General features: G+C 44.7%; 1 protein-coding gene across 5 annotated transcripts in view; it reads right to left on the bottom strand.

Moving 5' to 3' along the window:
• Nucleotides 1-13,153, bottom strand: part of kcnma1a (potassium large conductance calcium-activated channel, subfamily M, alpha member 1a) — a gene marked incomplete at both ends in the record, with an annotated part of 253,440 nt that overhangs the window by 74,596 nt on the left and 165,691 nt on the right. For all 5 annotated transcript variants that reach the window (XM_084168518.1, XM_084168519.1, XM_084168517.1 and 2 more), the window contains 4 exons: nucleotides 2,781-2,872; nucleotides 6,301-6,471; nucleotides 7,856-7,931; nucleotides 9,231-9,306. In XM_084168518.1, the coding sequence (XP_084024644.1) occupies nucleotides 2,781-2,872; nucleotides 6,301-6,471; nucleotides 7,856-7,931; nucleotides 9,231-9,306 (415 nt within the window). The remainder of the gene's footprint in view (nucleotides 1-2,780; nucleotides 2,873-6,300; nucleotides 6,472-7,855; nucleotides 7,932-9,230; nucleotides 9,307-13,153) is intronic.

Here is a 13,153-nt window from a genome sequence, read left to right as displayed (position 1 = left end):
GAGAGAGATGGGAAGGGGGTTGAGAGAGAGAGAGATGGGAAGGGGGTTGAGCGAGAGAGAGGGGAAGGGGGTTGAGAGAGAGAGAGAGGGGACGGGGGTTGAGAGAGAGAGAGAGAGAGAGGGAGAGGAAGGGGGTTGAGAGAGAGAGAGAGAGGACGGGGGTTGAGAGAGAGAGAGAGAGGGAGAGGAAGGGGGTTGAGAGAGAGAGAGAGAGAGAGGGGAAGGGGGTTGAGAGCGAGAGAGATGAAGGGTTGAGTGAGAGAGAGAGGGGAAGGGGGTTGAGAGAGAGAGTGAGAGAGGGGAAGAGGGTTGAGAGAGAGAGGGGAAGGGGGTTGAGAGAGAGAGAGGGGAAGGGGGTTGAGAGAGAGCGAGGGGAAGGGGGTTGAGAGAGAGAGAGGGGAAGGGGAAGGGGGTTGAGAGAGTGAGCGAGGGGAAGGGGGTTGAGAGAGAGAGAGGAAGGGGGTTGCGAGAGAGAGAGAGAGAGAGGAAGGGGGTTGAGAGAGAGGGGAAGGGTGTTGAGAGAGAGGGGAAGGGGGTTGAGAGAGAGAGAGAGGGAGAGGAAGGGGGTTGAGAGAGAGAGAGAGGGAGAGGAAGGGGGTTGAGAGAGAGGGAGAGGAAGGGGGTTGAGAGAGAGAGAGAGAGAGAGAGAGAGAGGGGGGGGGGAAGGGGGTTGAGAGCGAGAGATGAAGGGTTGAGTGAGAGAGAGAGGGGAAGGGGGTTGAGAGAGAGAGTGAGAGAGGGGAAGGGGGTTGAGAGAGAGAGAGAGAGAGAGAGGGGAAGGGGGTTGAGAGAGAGAGGGGGGAAGGGGGTTGAGAGAGAGCGAGGGGAAGGGGGTTGAGAGAGAGAGGAAGGGGGTTGCGAGAGAGAGAGAGAGAGAGAGAGAGAGAGAGAGAGAGAAAGGGGTTGAGAGAGAGGGGAAGGGTGTTGAGAGAGAGAGAGGGGAAGGGGGTTGAGAGAGCGAGAGGGGAAGGGGAAGGGGGATAAAGGAGAGAATGAGGGAGAGTAGGATAAAGAGAATGAAGAGAAAGAGGGAGAGAAAGAAAGACCAAAGAGACAGAAGTAAAATAGTAAGGTAGAACATATAAAGACGGTGAGTGAGAGAGAGAGAGAGAGAGAGAGAGTGAGAGAGAGTGAGAGAGCGCGAGAGGGAGAGATGCAGGAAGTCTCTTTATTCTGCTGAGTTAAACTATTAGGAGCAGTGGGGTTAGTCTGGGTCTAACTAAGAGTCTGTGTTAGTCTGTGTGCTGTGCTGTTGAGCCAGTAAAGTTTGAGCCACAAAACCAGGGATTCAGCCACACACACTGTACATACACACACAACACAACAATATGTGTTCTGAACGTCCACACACACACACACACATCCGCACACAACACCACAACCTCTGGCCCACACAACTACGGCCACACAAACCAAACGACGGAACACCAAAGAACCAAGCGGGCAAAGCAAGCCAAGAGCAATCGAGCGCCTCCAATGACAGCGAGGCATCCAGCATTCAGGGTGTGGGAGCTGACTGAAGATCAGGGCCAGAGTCATGTCGAGCAGAGATGATGCGAGTGAGCGGTTAATAAGAGTCATGTCACACAGTGATGATACGATGGGGCTGGCAGTGACAAGACAGGAAGCTGAGCTTTTTGTCAGGTTTGTCATGGGAACCATGAAGCGTGAAAAACCCAACAGAGCAGAGCTCAGGTCACAGAGAACATGCAGATAAATGAAAAAATAAATAAAAATAGCATGTCTTATGCGAAGTTACTCAAGCAAAATGAAAACAAGAAATGAAATCATATCCTGCAAGGTCATTGAGATTGATGATGCTACTAAAAGACCACCAATAATAATGCAGTTGAGGATTATTGTATTTTTCTATTTTCTTTTTAGAGCTGATAGTAGGGGTTTCATGACTATTCATTTTACAATTATGTATCATCATGACCCTGATTCGTCCTTATAGTGAGAGCACAATTGAAGGAGGAATGTCATTGGATGGTTTCGGAATAAATAAGTAGGACAACACATAACAGTACCGTACATACAAAATGAGAAATAAATCATCACATATTAATAGCATATGTCTATAATGTAGTCATGAAAGCTCTAGTTTTCAAATGAAATTAAAATGCAGCACATAGGATGTATCAAAGTAAAAAATAAAAAACAAAAGCACAACGATGGACTTCAGGTAATCACTGAGTGAGGGACAGAGTGAGAAAGAGAGAGAGAAAGAGAGACAGCAAGAGAGCGAGAGAGACAGCAAGAGAGACAGCAAGAGAGACAGCAAGAGAGACAGCAAGAGAGAGAGCGAGAGAGAGAAAGCAAGCGAGAGAGAGAGCGAGAGAGCAAGCGAGAGAGAGAGCGAGAGAGCGAGCGAGAGAAGAAAGACAGGGAGAGAGAGAGAACTAGAGAGAGACATAGAGAGAGAAATAGAGAGAGTAAAGGGACATGGACATGTGTGTCCTTATGGCCAAGGTCTCCAGTCACGCAGTGTGACTAAAGTAATAGTAACTTGGTGAATCAACCCCCATACCACTCTTAACCTGAGGGGGGCGCACTTGAGTCACACAACCACACCTTGTCTGGATTTGGACTTACTTTCTGCCTCGTGTTGAGTTATAACTCCCTCCGTATTTCTTCCGATTAAGGATGAGAGCAGCAATTTCTGGCACGTAGCGAGCAAACATGGCCTACATGCATGAAACAGAAAAAAGAAAAGGGCATGCAGAGAGGGTTCTACCGCGTACAAGGAAAGACAGCAGAACCTTCCGGAAAATACTTACTTTCTCCCATTAACCGCACTATAGGAACCACCATATTTCTTGCGGTTTCCTATTAACTCTATGATTTCAGGGACGTAGCTGGCAAACATGGCCTAAGGAGAAGATGGGAGACAGAAGAAGAGACTAAAAAAGAGACTGCGCCATAGAGGAGGTGGAGGGGGAGTCGGCTAGCGGGCCCTTGAATCCAAACAGATTTCTGGCGGGGGGGGGATAATTTTTTTTCTTAAGATATCAAATAAATGTGCAAATGCTGAAAAACTGGGGGATGATTGTGTCCAAATGTTTCTCTCGTAGTTCTCACTTAAAACTGACACTTTAAAGAAGAGAACAAACTAAGAGATAGAGAAATGCGTTGCCCAATCAAAGTTGTTTTTAAAGAATTTGGGGGTATAAATTGGAAGAAAATGTTTTAATTAAGAAAACCCCAGTTTTTAAGGGTCATGGGTTTCGGGAAGAAAAAATCTAAAGCGTAAATATCGCCACAGCCGTCCAACAACGGTCGATCTGTGAGAGGGTCTAAAACATCTGGAAGTAGCAAAGAGAAGAGGGAAAAAAACCTATGTGCCATGTTTTGTCCAACAAACACCAATGATGTGGCAGGTTGATTTGAGCAGGCCGGCCTGATGGTCCACAGCTGCAAAACACATTAAGACTCATTTGGAGGGCAGTGGGAATGAGCTGGATGCATTTTGCAAAGTTGCAGCCTCCTGTCCTGTCCGGAGGTACTTCTCTCTTTACTGCCTATGTCAATAACAATATCCCGCTAGCACTGTTTAGCTATTTTTGATAACTCTTTAGCTGCTGAGCATTTTGCTAGCCATTTATCTACCCACTAACTGTTGAGTTGTTTGCTAACCATTTAGTTATTCACAAAGTGTTGTTTGTAAACCGTTTAGCGAACTGTCTAGATTGTTGCTAGCCATTTAACTACCCACTACCTGTTGAGTTAGCTATCCACCAACCTTTGAGAAGTTTGCTAACCTTATAGCTATCCACTAACTATTGAGCTGTTTGCTAACCATTTGACCATCTGTTGAGCTATGTGCTAACTGTTCAGCCATCCATTACCTATTGAGCTATTTTGTAACCATTTTGAGCCATTAACTAACCGTATAGCTATTCACAAACTGTCGAGCTGTTGCTTAATGTTTAGCTATCCACTAACTGTTGAGCTGTTTGCTAACCGTTTAGCTATCCACTAACTGTTGAGCTGTTTGCTAACCGTTTAGCTATCCACTAACTGTTGAGCTGTTTGCTAACCGTTTAGCTATCCACTAACTGTTGAGCTGTTTGCTAACCGTTTAGCTATCCACTAACTGTTGAGCTGTTTGCTAACCGTTTAGCTATCCACTAACGATTGAGCTGTTTGCTAACCGTTTAGCTATCCACTAACTGTTGAGCTGTTTGCTAACCGTTTAGACATCTACTATCTGTTGAGCTTTTTGCTAACAGTTTTTACGTGTACATTTTAGTCAACGCTCTTATCCAGAGCGACTTACAGTAGTGAGGGCATACATTTTCATACTGGTCCCCCGTGGGAATCGAACCCACAACCCTGGCATTGCAAGCGCCATGCTCTACCAACTGAGCTACACTCTACCAACTGAGCTGTTCAGCTATCCATGAACTATTGAGCAATTTCGTTACTGTTTTATCCATTAACCTTTTTCTAAGCCAATATACTCACAAAACCCAAATCCAGGGGAAATAATGTGTTACGATGTGAGGTTGATGTGAGAGCTGCTTTGAGTTTGATCTGGGTTTACAGCATCACCACAATGGAGTCTCCTGATAGGAAACAGAACTACTGCTGCTAAACCTAAACAGCCTCCAGGCAGAGTAACACTTTCTTTTTCTTTCTTTCTTTCTTTCTTTCTTTCTTTCTTTCTTTCTTTCTTTCTTTCTTTCTTCACATCGCTATGACGACCAAACGGCACACTCCCAAACAGCTGGGGGTCATCTTCTATCCCATCATATGAGATGGATCGAGTTAAAGGCTAACAGTCCAAACTAATGTAAATCTGTTTAGCTGCAGTGAGCCCCTTTTCCTCTAGGGAGTGCTGTTCTGACTGGGGTTAAATGTCAGGGTGTAAAGAGCTGCGGTCACTATGGTAACACTCAGGCTGGCCTAGGCCTGGTCTTCCTGCCACTGTGTTTGTTGGAATAGTGGGGAGGGACACGAGAGGAAGGGGGTAGTCTTGAAACCACAGACTGCTTTAAGAAGAACAGCAACAACAGCATTATCAGACTGCAGGTAGCAAATTATCTTAGAACTCTACTCTTCAGACAAATACAACCCACAAGCTACAGGGAGGGGGGCAAGAGGAGAAACTACAGTCAAGTACACATGCAGTGCCTTCGGAAAGTATTCAGACCCCTTGACTTTTTCCACATTTTGTTACGTTACAGCTTTATTCTAAAATTGATTAAATAAATAAAAATCCCCAGTAATCTACACACAATACCCCATAATGGCAAAGCGAAAACCTGGCACCATCCCTACGGTAAAGCACGGTGGTGGCAGCATCATGCTGTGTGGGTGTTTTTCAGCGGCAGGGACTGGAAGACTAGTAAGGATCGATGGAAAGATGAACGGAGCAAAGTACAGAGAGATCCTTGATGAAAACCTGCTCCAAAGCGCTCAGGACCTCAGACTGGGGGCGAAGGTTAACCTTCCAACAGGACAACGACCCTAAGCACACAGTCAAGAAAACACAGGACTGGCTTCAGGACAAGTCTCTGAATGTCCTTGAGTGGCCCAGCCAGAGCCAGGACTTGAATCTGATAGAACATCGCTGGAAAGACCAGAAAATAGCTGTGCAGCAATGCTCCCCATCCAACCTGAAAGAGCTTGAGAGGATCTGCAGAGGAGAATGGGAGAAACTCCCCAAATAACAGGTGTGCCAAGCTTGTAGCGTCATACCCAAGAAGACTCGAGGCTGTAATCTCTGCCAAAGGTGCTTCAACAAAGTACTGAGTAAAGGGTCTGAATACTTATGTAAATGTAATCTGTTTTTTGTTTTTAATAAATTAGCAAACATTTCTAAAAACCTGTTTTTGCTTTGTCATTATGGGGTATTGTGTGTAGATTGATGAGGGAAAAAAATATTATCATCAATTTTAGAATACGGCTCTAACCTAACAAAATGTGGAAAAAGTCAAGGGGTCTGAATACTTTCCGAAGGCACTGTATACAGTAGGCTACTGCAGGAGGCATCACTGCAATAATACTAACAGACAAATAGCATCAATAGTAAGCAGGTAAGTATACTGTACATATCTAAATAGGTAAGCTTAACAGTGCTATGTAAACGTTGCTAAACTATCATAAAGCTACATTGCAAAATACTTTCCAGATAATAATATTGAGTAAGACATTGAAAGACTAACGTATCATTTACTCATTTTGCTGTCTGGTTTAACAGTTCTATATAGTGTGAAAATGGGGACAGGTGGGTTGAGGCTGGGGGGGGGAGCGGGGCAAAGGGGGGAGTAGGGGAGAGAAAAAATGTTGTTTTACCAAACCCCCGAGGATGAAGAAGACCATGAACAGGCGTCCTAAGGTGGTTTTTGCATAGACATCCCCGTAGCCCACTGTTGACATAGTGACCATGAGCAAGTAGACACATTCCCAATAGGAAAGTGACTGGGAATTTTGGAAGTTTTCCCAAGGATCCCCTGAGTTTTCCACCTAAAAACAGGAGCGGGAAGGAGATTTGAACAGGGTAGAATGTCAGTCTTAACAAAAAACATTGGAAGGATTTTGATCAAAACCTCTGAAGCAGCTTCTATATATTCTATGCATGCAGGTTCTCTAGGTTTGTCTTACCATCAACATGGTCTTAAGAGTCAATCAAGCCAGCATTGCAGAGTTTACACAGTAGCCAACAAACATGTCTTCCCGTGGACTAATGCATTTCCGGCGTGGTTGAGGATGCTGTAACACTACTAAGTACCTCCTCCACTGGTTAGTGCCTCCAGTTCGGAAACAAGTGAACTGAACTGAACACGACATGGTTCTGACACTTCGGGCAGCAGTTTGCAAACAAAGGCCCTGCATATAACCTTCTCAACACAAGTTTGATTGAATCTGGCCCTGCTCAACTGACGTGCTTTCACTCTGATCAGACAAAACAGCATTTCTGGAACCTTAATATTAAGCTGATGCTGCCATCTAGTGTCAGGAGGTTAGAGGTATCCTCCTGCATGTTCTAATGCCTTATTAGTTGGTGTGTTATTGTACTGTTGGTTGAGCCATTGACATAAATGTACTGACAACTTGAGCCAGCTGTGTGTAAGAAATAAGAGAAAAACTGAAAAAAGGACAGACATTGTTGATTGATTGACCTGTCATTTCACTGATAAAAAGGACAGACATTGATCTGTAGTTCTACTGATTGATTAAAGCGCCCCTAACTCTTCATCATCACATGGAAACACCCTCTATTGGCCGGTCCGAAGGCAATCCCTAGCCCCCTCCCCTCGGGTGGCAGCACATCTGAACTGGGTAGGTGGGGGCTATACAAAGACGGCGCCTACCTAGCCTTTTTAACTAACATGCTGATTCCCAAATCAAGCCCTGGCCGCAACCCCCTAGGCCCTGCTGTGGATCTGATCTGATCGGATAGGTTTAAGCAATATGGTAATTTTCTGCTTCACCTTGCCTTCAGAAAGGCTGGGAATTTTTGTACAGTTGCGGGCACTGAACATGTTGTATTTTGGTACTGACAGAACTATTGCCGCAATGGGTGTGCAACACGGCGCTCTAGGGTATCCCAGCGATAGTTTGTCACAAAAAACCTGTACCGCAGTGCAGGGTAAAAAAAAACAAAAAATGTTTTAGTGCCCACAACTGTATATATTTTGTTCCGTATTGCTTACCTATCCGATCGTTTCGGACTTACAGGAGTCCCTGGGGGGTAGGGGGTAGGGGTTGGTCAGGGACCCTTCAGCACTTCAGATCTGCCACACATCCAGGGGGAAGGGAGGGGCTAGAGGTTGTTTTCGGACCAAGCGTTAGGAGTTCTCACCTCCCTTACTCCCCCGTAGCACAACCCCCCCGCCCGGCCACTTACCAAATGTATGAATCCGGCAGCTGTTAGCCATGTGCTTATGAAGATGGAACACAGGTTCACCAGCTTGATGGAATTGCTGGGTAGAATAAGAACCATAAAAATCTCTCAAAGAGATCCAGACCAGGTGACAGAAAGAGAATAATGTAATGGGAGAGGCTCATCTATTGGGTCTGAGATGGTGAGGCTAGAAACCACCTGGCTTAGGTTGTAAAGTACCGTACTGTCCTGTACATGTACTCGCTGTCATTATTTTATCATTACATCAAGTTCTGTCTTTATGTCTGGCATGGTATGCCAGTAAGATGCTAAATAAAATGTAAGATGCAAATAAAAAATGATAAAAACAAAATGTTCTATTATTTTCTCTTTCGCTAAGCCAGGAAATGATGGGACTGTGGGGCTCAAGGGGATAGGATCAGGTCAAAAACAAAAATGCAATAAAAACAAACAAAATTCATTAAGCTGAAAGGGATTACTCTATTGAACTGCTAAGAACGTACATTATGTCATGACAGCTTTTGTGGAATGCTGTTGCCAGCACTCTAACCATCATCTTGTGTTGTGTTTCCTACATATAGTCAACAGCTACTGTAGTGTCTGTTCTTGCCCTGGTGTAATAGGGAACGTGTCATGCTTTAGTTCAGGATTGGTCTACATTTATCATACACTTTCTCTTTCCCTTTCTCTCTCTCTCTCTCGTCCTTTCCCTCCATCTCTCTCTCTCTCCCTCCCTCTCTATCTCTCCCTCACATACATGAGGGCTAAACCACAGTAAGAGAGGATTACTGTACATTACTCAACGTCTCTGTGTTTACAGTGTTAAGAGGCCAGAAAGGACAGGAGAGGCACGCTGGGCCAAACAGTCATCAAGAGACAACCTCAGTGACACTTTACTGTACAGTCCTGCTATTTACTCAGCCACTACATGGGAAAATGGAAGTTAAAATACATAGTTATTACATAACAATTTCAGATGACATGAGTGAGATTCATTGGAACAAGCACCACGGGAGCTACTATTGTAACATTTGTATCAGGGAGCTACTATTGTAACATTTGTATCAGGGAGCTACAATTGTAACATTTGTATCAGGGAGCTACTATTGTAGCATTTGTCTCAGGGAGCTACTATATAACATTTGTATCAGAGAGCTACTATAAATGCTCAATGCATGCTTTGAAGAGTTGTTACCACATAAGTTTAAATGTCTTAGTATAAGTCTGGAACAGGACTGTAAAATAAAGTGTTACCGCAGCGTCTAGAGAGAGATCAAACCTGACCCGAGCTTCTATGTCAGATGGATTCTGTAGATAGTTGTTGTTGTGCTACCGTGCTGGAGTGGTGACGGTAGTCCAATGAAAGCCCTATACTTACCTTGTTTTTAAGATATTCAAAAACTGTAAAATTTCTGAGAACTGTATCAATCTCAAGGCTCTCAGGAATCTTAAACCTGAGAGAGAGAGAGAGAGAGAGAGAGAGAGAGAGAGAGAGAGAGAGAAATAAAGGTTAATACAGTAGTGTCATGTACTTTAAACTGTGTGTCCTACATGTGTCTGATTCCAAAATGAGCTCACCCAGGGATTAGAGAAACAATGCAACACCTGCCAATAACACCAATATATCCCCTGCTCTGATCCACCGTGTGTGTGTGTGTGTGTGTGTGTGTATCATGCATATCAATGTGTATTTCTATTCATTCTGGATGGAATAACTTACACTAGTAGTGATTGAGGTTAACAGGGCAGGACGATGAAGATGAGATTCACTTTTAAACATTTACTTGTCAAATCTCTTTGTATTTTTGGGGATCTGTTCATAGTTTCATTCATGGTGGAGACCAGTGGAGGCTGGTGGGAGGAGCTATAGGAAGACAGGCTCATTCTAATGGCTGGACTGGAATCAATGGAACTGAGTCAAGCATGTGGTTTCCATATGTTTGATACCGTTCCATTTATTCCATTCCAGCCATTACAATGAGCCTGTCCTCCTATAACTCCTCCCACCAGCCTCCACTGGTGGAGACATCTGTAAACAAAATAGTTCTCACCTGCGTACAGTGAGAAATGTGCTTGGAACTATCGTGCAGCAAGACCATACAACACATCATACTGCAAGCCTCATCACACATAACTGCTACAGTACCACAAATATTTGTATACACAGGCCATGCGGGAATCAAACCCACAACCCAGATGCTAGAAACACAATTTTATCCCCCCCAACAAACAAAGCCATTGGAAGCACACTGCAGGAGCAGAGTAAAGAATAAGAATCATAACCACAATGAGTGATTCCATACCCTTCCCAGACCTTGGTCCTTACCGCATTTGGAGAGAACCAGATAGATTGTTTGAACATGGCCCAGATCCCATGTTCTACCATTCTTATCCCATTTTAAGAGGAAGTGCAGACAGGACAAGTCAGATTGTTTAAACATAGTTTATACAAGTAGGAATCACAGACAGGACCACAGTTTGACTATGGCCCCATGGATCTCTATTCTCACCCCATTTGGAAAGGAAGCGTATACTGGACGAGACAGACTGTTTGAACATGACCCAGACCCCATATTCTACCATTCTTACCCCACAGAGTAACTATGGCACTAGATCTCTATTCTTACCCCATTTGCAGAGAAAGCTCAGAGAGGTCCAGAGACCAAGATATGGTCCCTTCTGCCTCTCCTTCTCCATAGCCATCCCATGAGGCCCCAACCTCACCCTGTACCCTTTCTGAAACAACTCTCCACACGATTTCCTACGCCTGAACGCGTCTCCACGGGCGTCGGAGTGAGGGGCACCACCGCGTGGACCCCGGTACATCAGGAGCTTAGTAGGGATCATTGCTACCGAACACAGATACTTAGTTATCGATTGTAGTGCGTCAGGCAGTTTCTCTTTAGGGTCCTTGTTTTTCTGGAGAGTGGGACCAAGCTGTAGTTCTTCAGTTATAAGGTCCTACGGTCCTATTCTTCAGTTCTAAGGTCCAACGCTGTGTGTTCAAGAGTGTCTCAAAGGAAGAGACGAAGAAGAGGTTCTTGAAGAAGGCAATGGATTCAAAAAGATTATTGTTCTTCTTCAGAAGATAGACAAGTTTAGTTTTTCCAGGTAGAATGAAAAAGAGATAAAACAAAACACCCCCAAAGCTACGACAAGGTACAACACTAGCGCCGGTAAATAACCTCGCCGAGGTTCCAAAAGGTCAGTTTCCACCAGAATCGTGTGCATAGAACACCTGACAAAAGATCCAGAATAAAGTGCTATGCATGCTTAAGAGAACACCTGACAGACTGAGTGACAGTCAGGTAGACAGACACCAAGACTATGTACCTGTCTAGTACAAACTGTATCCTGGTCTGATATAAACTGTGATACAGTTGAGGCTCTATCCCTGCATTGTCATTTGTGTTAATAATCTGAACAGCCCAAACAGATTTAGTTTTGGCCTCTCTGTTGTACCTACGGAGAGTCATGTGGACTTTCGCCCACCAATAAGGTGCTGTGTGTTCAGAGGTGAGGCGTTTTTAAAAGTGCCTGAAGACATCCAGGGATTTAGAGCGAGAGGTGAAGCAATAACATGTATTTACGTGCTGTCACTGGCAGATATCAGATGAATGGACAGTAGCTACAGCACACTGGGATAAAGCAGAATGGAGGTTTGTATTGACATCAGCTCAGAGCAATAGAGCAATTTGTACTACTGAACAGGTACAGAAAGAGGACAGGAGTGATCAAATCGCTCTGGGTAGTTGGAGGAGCCACCTGGAATCCGAACTCATGTCAACAACAACACTAAGTATTCCCGAAGCTAACGTGCTAACCATTTCCCTACCAAGACCATTGGTCCTTGTTGGGCAAGTGCAACACTGTAGGTCTTAGGGCAGGTGACGTCACTGCATGATGGCTACTAGCATATGCTAAATAGCCTGTATCTGCTACACATGCAACAACACTGCATGTAACATAATCCAAATCTGTGTGTATGTGCACTGCCAAGCCCACTCCCCTCTGTCACGTGACTGGCAGTAGAGACACACACTGGAACCTTTTATCAATCAGCAGCCTAGGGATGACCATGTTACAACACGGATAATACCCTGTGTCCAGCCAGTAAGGATTATAGCCCCCCCCCCCCCCACACACACACACACACACTAGAGGACTAAGGGGAATGTACACACAGATACTGTACTAGTCTGTAAGCTTCTGAGTACCAGAGCAGAGCACAAGGCTTCAGAGATCAACACAGACAGTACACTAACATCACCAGCAGAGGGCAGTGGTGATGTGGATATGTCATTTGGCGAGACACTGATGGGACAAAGGCTCCAGTAGTCGTGTGTGAAAGTAATATGGGATATTATGTAATATGGCTTTAATTTTTAAAGCGGGGTTGAGCTTTTACAATACTGCTTATACCTTCTTCTATAAGGGCATTTTGCATGTATTTTTTTACCCTGACATCTTATTATAAGGTCTATATAATTACTCCTATATTTTCCACAGGACCCTACACTACCCTGTATAATTTCAAAGCTGCCTTAACATCCTCCGCCAGCTCTGTTCTTTCTACAGTGAAGCCCTAGCAGGACTGAAATTACTTAAATGGTGAGGGGTGAGAGGGTTGGGGCTCTGGGGCTAACAGCAAGCTAATCAGGCGCTAATCAGAGGAGGCTGGTGAGGGGAGGACGGCTCACAAATAATGAATGGATGTGTTTTAGACCATTCCATTAATTCCATTCCAGCCATTACTATGAGTCAGTCCTCCCCATTTAAAGTGCCACCAGCCACCACTAAAGCTAATCCAACACCGCTAGCCTGGCTATGGCCCTCTCTCTCAAGGGAGGGACACCCACTTCAAGTAATTTAAGAAGATGAATTCTTATTTCCAGGGAGGAATGCTGCGTGTCCTTTTACATTAGCTGCACGTTTCTCTACCCTCTTAATTAATGGCCAAATTGCAAAAGGGGAAAGAACATTACTGGGAAATGAGAAATACATAGAGTAGGATAGTCCTCTGGTGGAGAATTGTCCCGTGTGGCTTAGTTGGTAGAGCATGGTGCTTGCAACGCCAGGGTTGTGGGTTTGATTCCAACGGGGGATCAGTGCGAAAAAGAATCAACATTTATGCAGTCACTACTGTAAGTCGCTCTGGATAATAGCGTCTGCTAAATGACTAAAATGTAAATGTAAAACGTAGAATAGAGCAGAGCTACTGCAGTGCAGGCCAGGGGCAGAACCTCTTCATTTTCTTTTCAGTAATGGAGCCCAGTGATTATCTCTTGTTAAAGAAAACCA

Source organism: Coregonus lavaretus (genome assembly GCF_964263955.1).
Source record: "Coregonus lavaretus genome assembly, chromosome: 1".
NCBI classification, from domain to species: domain Eukaryota; kingdom Metazoa; phylum Chordata; class Actinopteri; order Salmoniformes; family Salmonidae; genus Coregonus; species Coregonus lavaretus.
This window is presented reverse-complemented; position numbering and strand designations above follow the sequence as displayed.